Source organism: Lepisosteus platostomus, chromosome 5 (assembly GCF_059453375.1).
Source record: "Lepisosteus platostomus isolate fLepPlt1 chromosome 5, fLepPlt1.hap1, whole genome shotgun sequence".
NCBI lineage: Eukaryota > Metazoa > Chordata > Actinopteri > Semionotiformes > Lepisosteidae > Lepisosteus > Lepisosteus platostomus.
Window position 1 is genome coordinate 56,449,857 of NC_142615.1, and position 7,514 is coordinate 56,457,370.

General features: G+C 48.9%; 1 protein-coding gene across 3 annotated transcripts; it reads left to right on the forward strand.

The window, feature by feature from the left end:
- Positions 1 to 5,509: 5,509 nt before the first annotated feature.
- LOC148669900 (uncharacterized) lies at positions 5,510 to 7,209 on the forward strand. Of its 3 annotated transcripts, none has more exons than XM_088632642.1 (7): positions 5,510 to 5,791; positions 5,871 to 6,045; positions 6,123 to 6,240; positions 6,439 to 6,537; positions 6,615 to 6,688; positions 6,856 to 7,038; positions 7,118 to 7,209. In XM_088632642.1, the coding sequence occupies exons 4-7, from the start codon at positions 6,470 to 6,472 to the stop codon at positions 7,123 to 7,125; spliced, it is 333 nt and encodes a 110-aa protein (XP_088488768.1). In that variant the 5' UTR covers positions 5,510 to 5,791; positions 5,871 to 6,045; positions 6,123 to 6,240; positions 6,439 to 6,469; the 3' UTR covers positions 7,126 to 7,209. The 3 variants fall into 2 exon arrangements, 2 of the variants coding, with proteins under 2 accessions (XP_088488768.1, XP_088488767.1); XM_088632641.1 differs by having other exon boundaries at positions 5,520 to 5,620; positions 5,685 to 5,791; positions 6,856 to 7,209.
- The last annotated feature ends 305 nt before the right edge of the window (positions 7,210 to 7,514 follow it).

Sequence of the window (7,514 nt, forward strand, 5' to 3'; positions counted from 1 at the left end):
GAGAGCAAAGCTCGCTGGCACCCTTCTTATTGAGAGGACAGCTCCGTCACCTCTTTTACGACGCTACTTTTTTTCCCTTGCGTTTTTCTCTTCTTCCCACGTTCTCTCTCTTCACTGCCTTCGTCCCCGCTCTATTTCACTTCAGCCTTTCACTCTTGCTTCCTTCCAATGAGGACGGAGCTGCGGGAGAAAGGGCGCTATAGAGGATCGCTGTGGAGAGCTGCTGCTGTGCTTTGACATCTGAGCTCTGTGGAAAACGATCTCAATACAATTCTGAAAAACGCGACTCTCCGAACGCCAGCCGAACAAGTCTCCACAGCCGAAGCGCTGTGTCTCTTTTCAGCTGGCGATAAACCTTTCCTCGATCCTTTGCGGACTTGTAAAACTGTTCCTGATCAGAATAAAAAACGCTCACGCTAATACACAAGCACCCGTGTCTCGCCAAAGCTGACAAACAGACGGACAAGCCGCACTGCACGTGTGAACAGGGGAATAATAATAATAATAATAATAAACTTTATTTTATATAGCGCCTTTAAAGGTGGCTTCTCAAAGCGCTTTACAGGATGACAATAACAATAAATAAGAAGACTACAACAATAAATAAGAAAATTTCACAAGACAGGACACAATTATAATTACAACAATACAACAATAACAATAGAGGAGACCGTGGAAGATGGTATTAAGAAGAGCAGAGGGGTGAAGAATGGAACCAGTTAAGTAAAGGCTTTTCTGAAAAGGAGGGTTTTGAGTCTGGATTTGAAGGAGTTTAGAGAAGGTGACTCTCTAATATCCTTGGGCAAAGAGTTCCAGAGCTTGGGGGCATAGCAGGAGAAGGCCCTGTCGCCCATACAATGTAGACGGGCTTGGGGGACAGTAAGGAGGGCAGAATTTGAAGAGCGGAGGTTGCGAGGTGGGGAGTAGGGCGATAAAAGTTCAGACAGGTATTGAGGTGCCAAGCCATGTAAAGCCTTGTAGGTGAGCATGAGGATTTTAAAGTCTACGCGGAATTTGACCGGAAGCCAGTGCAAGGACTCCAGGATAGGAGTAATGTGAACACTTGCACTAGACCTGGTCAGGATTCTGGCTGCTGAATTTTGGACATACTGCAGCTTGTTCAGAGTAGATTTAGATACCCCAGGGAGCAGAGCATTGCAGTAGTCAATTCGAGAGAATACAAATATGTTGATCAGCTTAAGATCACAGTTAATGATAGCATAGGGCGTAGTCTTGCGATATTTCTAAGGTGAAAAAAAGATGTTTTGACAGTATGCTGTACATGTGGGTCGAATGTTAAGCCAGAATCTAATATAACCCCAAGGTTTTTCAATTTTGATTGGAGCTCAAGTACAGAGCCATCTACAGACAGGGTTACATGGTTGTTGAGGGCGGTCAAGGGAGCTGTGAACAAGGAGGTTACGCAGATTAGGTGGTCGGCGATATGAGATGATAGGGCGATCAGAAAAGAGGGCCCCAATGGAGGGATCATCCTGTAGGATGGAAAAGTTCTGGTTAATGGTCCTGGGGATAGGAAGTGTGTTAGGGTGGTAAGGAAGCACCAAAGGAATGCAGTTTTTACGGCGGGAGTTCCTGATCGGGTTGATGGTCCGGGGGGTGTTTTTGGCTCGGGCAAGGGCCTTGTCAATCACACTGCTGGGGTATCCTCTGTTGATGAAAAATGAGTACATTTCGAGGGCTTGGTTCTCGAAGTCGATGTCGTCGCTGCATAATCGTCGTAACCTAAGGAATTGTGAAAAAGGAAGAGAGTTTTTAGTGTAGTTGGGGTGAAATTAGCTGTACAGGAGGTAGCTGTGTGAATCCGTGGGTTTGTAATAAACTGAAGTGGACAGTCGGGGGTAGTTGATAGACAAGTGGATGTCTAGAAACGGAAGAGTGGTGGAAGATATGTTAACCGTATATTTGAGGGACGGGTGGAAGTTGGTGAAATGGTGCAGGAAGAACTCAAGCTGATCGTTGGAGCATGTGGCGGCACCGACGCAGTCATCAATATATCGCTTGTAGAGGTCAGGGACATAGCCAGTGTAGGAAGCGAAGAAGCGTTCTTCTACCCAGCTGACAAAAATGTTGGCATAGCTGGGTCCCATTCTGGTGCCCATGGCAACTCCACTGACCTGTTGGTAAAAAAGATTATTGAAAGAGAATGCGTTCAGTGTGAGGACCAATTCTGCACGGCGTACCAGGGTGTGGGTGGGTGGATCAAGCACTGTGCGTTTGTCCAGCATGTGCTTGAGGGCTGTAAGGCCGTCATTATGGGGAATGACGGTGTACAGAGATGTGATGTCCATGGTAAAAATGTAGCATTCGGTACCCTGAAATTGGAAATCATTAAAAAGTTGGAGCGCGTGGTTGGTGTCTTTGATGTATGAGGGAAGATCTTCAACCAGCGGTCTCATGAGGCTGTCGAGAAAGGCTGAGATGTAAGTAGTTGGACAGTTACATGCTGATACGATGGGGCGTCCAGGGGTGTCCGGTTTGTGGATTTTGGGGAGGAGGTATAATTGAGATACCTGTGGATGTTCCATGATGAGCCGGTTCGCCTCCTGGGGGAGCTCGTTACTGCTGATAAAAAGGGAAATGGTGGAAACCACTTCCTTTTGGTAGTCAGTGGTAGGGTCCTGTTGGAGAGGGAGGTAGGCAGAAGTGTCAGTTAGTTGTCTAGAGGCTTCAAAGATATATAGATCCTTACGCCACACCACAACAGCACCTCCTTCGTCCGCTGGTTTGATGACAATATCATCCCTGTTGCGGAGAGACTGGAGCGCCTGATTTTCTCCTTGGGTGAGGTTAGACCTATGTTTACTGGGTATAGGGAGTGCCTTGGGAGCTTGATTAGTGCATTGGTTGATGAAATAATCAACTGGTGGAAAACGGCCAGAGGAGGGAGTCCAACAGCTCTGTTTGGGATTAATGTTGTTAATGACATCAATAACCGGGTTGTTATCAGCTGCCTGTGAAGAGAAATTGTCGGCAAAATGTGCTCTGAGACGGATCCTGCGGTAAAAGCGGTTAAGGTCGACATTGGTCTGGGTGATGTCCAGTTTCCTGGGAACTGGTACAAAACTGAGCCCTTTGCTGAGGAGGGATCGCTCATCCTGTGAAAGGGAAGGGTCAGAAGGTATGGTGACAACAAGGTTAGGGTTGGTGAGGGTGTTCGGGGTGTTGATGGTTTTCTTCTGTAGAAGATGACTGAGTTTTTTGGCCTTCTCTGTAGTGAGAAACTGGTCGAGTTTAGAGTTGAGAGATCTAATGAGGTTAGTTATGAAGGGAAGATGATGTGGAGCTGTCAGCCGTAGAAATTCCTTAGCCTCTTTGATGTTGTTGTCGGAAAGGATAATCTGTTTTTTGAGGGAGAAAATGGTAGAGAGCATTAGTTTCCTAGAAAATTGTTTTAGAAGTCTCTGAGTGTTACTCTGGGTGGTATCAGAGTCAAAAGAAAAGGTATTAAATTTAAGGCGAAATCCTTTAGGGATGATATTATGTCGACGACATCTGTAAAGGAATAGAAGGTGGTTAGAAAGCCTGGTCTTGGAACAGATAGCTGTAAAGAGACGGAATGCTGGTTTAGTGAGAGAAGCGGGCAAGTGGCCCAGGGAGGAAGAGAAGGTATGACGAAGAGATCTAGAAAAAGATTTGGAGGAAGGCATAGTGGGTCGCATATATTTTCATTTTTCTCTTTTTTACATAACACGCTTTCGAGAAATAGACTGTCTTGTAATGAAAGCTGCATTAGAAAATGTGTATCTAAATTAAAATCGGGAATATGTCTTTTGCGTTATTCAGCTTTCTTGGGAACACTATGGGATCTCAGAATTGTGACTTAGAATCATAGAATTGCGACCTAAAAACTCAGAATTTTGACTTTATATCTCACATTTGCAACTTCGAAATAGCCCATATTTCATTGTCTGTCCTTTTGTTATTGTAACGGATTCGGGTTCTAGCCAGCAAGACCTGGGTTTGAGCCAATACGGGGTTTGAGGCACGAAGTAGGGTGGGAGCGGCGAGGGCACAAACCCTAGAACCCGAATCCGTTACAATAACAAAAGGACAGACAATGAAATATGGGCTATTTCGAAGTCGCAAATGTGAGAGATAAAGTCAAAATTCTGAGTTTTTAGGTCGCAATTCTATGATTCTAAGTCACAATTCTGAGATCCCATAGTGCGTTTTTTTTACTCCCTGGCGGAAACGGGCTTCCATAGGTTCTCAGTGCTGCGAAGCAAAAGCAATCTCTGGAAAATCAGACAAATTATTATCAGATCATGTCAAAAGCTGATCAGTATTTCTTTACTGGGAAGCAAAGAAATGCTTGTATTACACATTTTAATATGACATGCAATTACACATGAAAAATAGTAAAATTATTTTCATTGCGGTACGTGTTGATAGAACAGCCCCCTCGATAAAGGAAAGTGTGGACGGACGTGTCGCATGTTCCGTACTCTGTCTGACAGCGAGTTTAACACACTTTCCTCGGAAATTAGAAACTAATTGAACAATAAATTAATCTGAGCAAATTTTACACGTGTGGGTGATTTAATTCTGTCGAAATTGCGTGGAACTCCTCCGCTGAGGTCAGATACACACGGGAAAGTGTTCAGGAGGCTTCACGGAGTCCCGCCTCATACTGGAAGCAGGTTCTAATTAGACGCTGAGAACAATCCGGGTCTCTGTGTGTAATTGATTGTGTTGATTGAGCGGTAGTGTGACCACGTGTGCGGTAGCAGGTCCTGCCAGTATAAAAACCTAGTCACCGCGTTCACACTTTATGCTTTCTTGCTTCAACACGGTTTTGTGGTTTACTTATTTTACTCCTGTAGCAATTAAGCGGGACGTTAATTTGGCGATGCGCTCGTTTCTCTTTGTGCTGTGCCTGTGCGCAGGGGCCGGGCTCCCCGCTCTGGTCTCCGCTGGGCCGGCTGGCTGGGACTCTCGGGAATTGGCGCTCCAGGCCGACCTCCCGGCTCCTGAAGATGCAGCCCAGTTGGAGGACTTGAACCTGGCAGATGCGCCCTCCGAAGACCTGTCTACAAGCGAGAACGACTCGCAGTCCTTGGCTCCCGACTTTCGCCGCCTTCCCGTGTCCAGAGACGCGTACTCGCCCTACTTCAACAAGGAGAAGATGAAGCCGGCAGCCGCCCCTTACCCGCCTACATCAAGAGCGTCCTGTTTCCTCCCCAGCGAGGGCGGCAGCCGGCTCGCCCGGCCATCGGGGGCACCCGAGCAGTGGCTGTGTGGTGCGACTCCAGCAGGATGTACGTGAGGGTCAGTCGGCTCCTGTTCGGCTTCAGCTGTCGGCCATCGGAGGTGACCTTGGGCAACTGCAGCGTCAGCCGAACCACACGCCATTACTTCTACTTCATCTACGAGTGCGGTACCGAGCGATCGGTAAGCGGGTCTTCATCTACAGGCAATGTATTGATGTGAACTGTAGGGCTAGTGCCTTTCCTGGGAATACCCCTTCCTCTGTGACCTTGCAGGTTGTCCAGGGCCGCCTGGTGTACTCCAACACTCTCCGCTATGCCCCGCCCTCCTCCAGTGCGCCTGTGCATCACTTCATTCCCTTCTCTGTGCCGATCAAGTGCTCCTACAACAGGTAGGCAGGGCTCTGCTGCTGCTGGGAAAGTGTCCAGAAGCCCTTCATCTCCTCTGTCCTGCAGGTTCCACTACTCCTACAAGGTTGGCTATGTCCCCACGTGGGCCAGGAGAAGGACCTTCTTCAAGGACCTGAAAAACAAGCACAGCTTTGTCCTGCTCACCACCAACTGTAAGCTCCTTGAGCGAGTGGCTCCTCCTGCCAGCAGGGGGTGCTGTGTGCAGGTGTAATGCTGTCTTTCTCTCTCCAGCCCACTGGGTCCGGCTCTCTCCTAAGGATGAGTACTTCCTGGGTCAGCCCATGTACTTCCAGGCCACTGCCTACTTTGCCACAGCGGAGCAGAGGCTGTACATCCACTAGTGTTACGTAACCGAGAAACCGGACCAGCACTCGCAGCCCCGTTTCCCTGTGATCGATAACTTGGGGTACGGCCCCTTCTGGGAGCAGAGGTGGGCAGGAGCCCCGAGAGCCTGCAGGGGTTCATCCTTGTCCTTGTCCCCAGGTGCATGGTGGACAGCACGGCAGATGGCTGCCTGTCCAGGTTTGTCCCCTCCAAGCAGAAGGATGTGCTCCGCTTCACAATTGATGCCTTCCTCTTCCAGAAGAAGCTGTCCAGGAAGGTACTGCTCTCAAAGGCTGCTCAGCCTTCTTGCTCTACTGATCCATTGTCTGCTTTTCCATCCATGATCTAGATGTGAACCAGACTGTGGCAGCTGTAGTGCCTAGAGCTGCCAGCTTGCCTTCACTGATGGCAGAAGGTCCTTCTCTGTCCCTCTATTGGCCTTGATCCCTTAATGCTGTGACCTTCCCTCTTGCAGCATGAAGTGACTGAGCTGTACATGCACTGTCATGGCTGTGGCTCCTGCTAAAGCAACACCAGGGACCAAGTCCTGCACCTACAACAGGGAGGCTAAGAGGTACTTCTGCAAGGAACCTGCTGAGGGTGCTCTGGGACATGCCAGGTGGAGGCCTCACCTGTCCTCCTCTCCTCCAGGTGGGAGGAGCTGTATGGTGACCATGAGGTCTGTGCCTGCTGTGAGTCCAGGTGTGCTGGCAGTCAGAATGAAGGTGGGTCTGGTTCTCTATCCCTTGTGGATGCATCTCTGCCCAGGAGACAACCATGCTTGGACAACTGAGGAATGATCCCGTGCTGGACAAAGGGACTGTGTAGATGAGTAGACTGTGGGTCTCTGGGTATAGCAGATCCCTCACTCCTGGGTGTTACTTGTCCACAGGTACTAGGAGCCTGGTGACCAGCAGTCGGGTGGCTGTGGCACCAGTAGAAGCTCCTCTGGATGTGGGAGCTGACTGGACTGAGGATGAGGAGGGAGACCCTCAGAGCTCCAGTGAAGATGCTGAGAGCACCAGAGAGGATGTGGAGGGAGCAGAGGACTTTGGAGATGTTGGCCAGTGGACAGGTAGGGTCTGGCAGGAGGAGCTCCTGTAGGGGTGGGTGTCCTGCAGTTCAGCTGGATTGTTCTCCTTCTTCCTCCCCAGGTGCCTGAATGAAGGCTCCAGCCTGGCCCTTGTGACTCTCCTGCCTCCAGTCGCCTTGTAATGGCAACATTTCAATAAAGCTGTGAAAGACCCTTCTGCCTGCCCTTGTTTCTTTATGGTTTACAGGTTTGAATGGGGTGGAGGAATTCAAGGGAAGTGAGACCCATTAATAAATTAAAGTACTGTATTTGTGGGGGTTCCACTTTCAAGAATGCTTCCTGTATTGCTGCCAATGAGGACTGAAAATGGCTGGAGTTATAAAGCATTGTACTGGGGGAAGATGGCCGCACTATTCCTTGGACAGGTCATTGTGACTTTTTTTTTTACTGTGGGAGAGACAGAGGTGTTCAATATACTGGAAATCCTCCCGTTTCCGAGAGGGGTAGTGCTTATGGAG

What these genes read in the sequence shown, in the direction of transcription:
- LOC148669900 (XM_088632641.1), top strand. Translation starts at nt 6,470, where the DNA reads ATGGCTGTGGCTCCTGCTAAAGCAACACCAGGGACCAAGTCCTGCACC. An exon ending in TACAACAGGGAGGCTAAGAG is followed by an intron (nt 6,538 to 6,614) that starts GTACTTCTGCAA and finishes CCTCTCCTCCAG; the next exon opens with GTGGGAGGAGCTGTATGGTG. An exon ending in TGCTGGCAGTCAGAATGAAG is followed by an intron (nt 6,689 to 6,855) that starts GTGGGTCTGGTT and finishes ACTTGTCCACAG; the next exon opens with GTACTAGGAGCCTGGTGACC.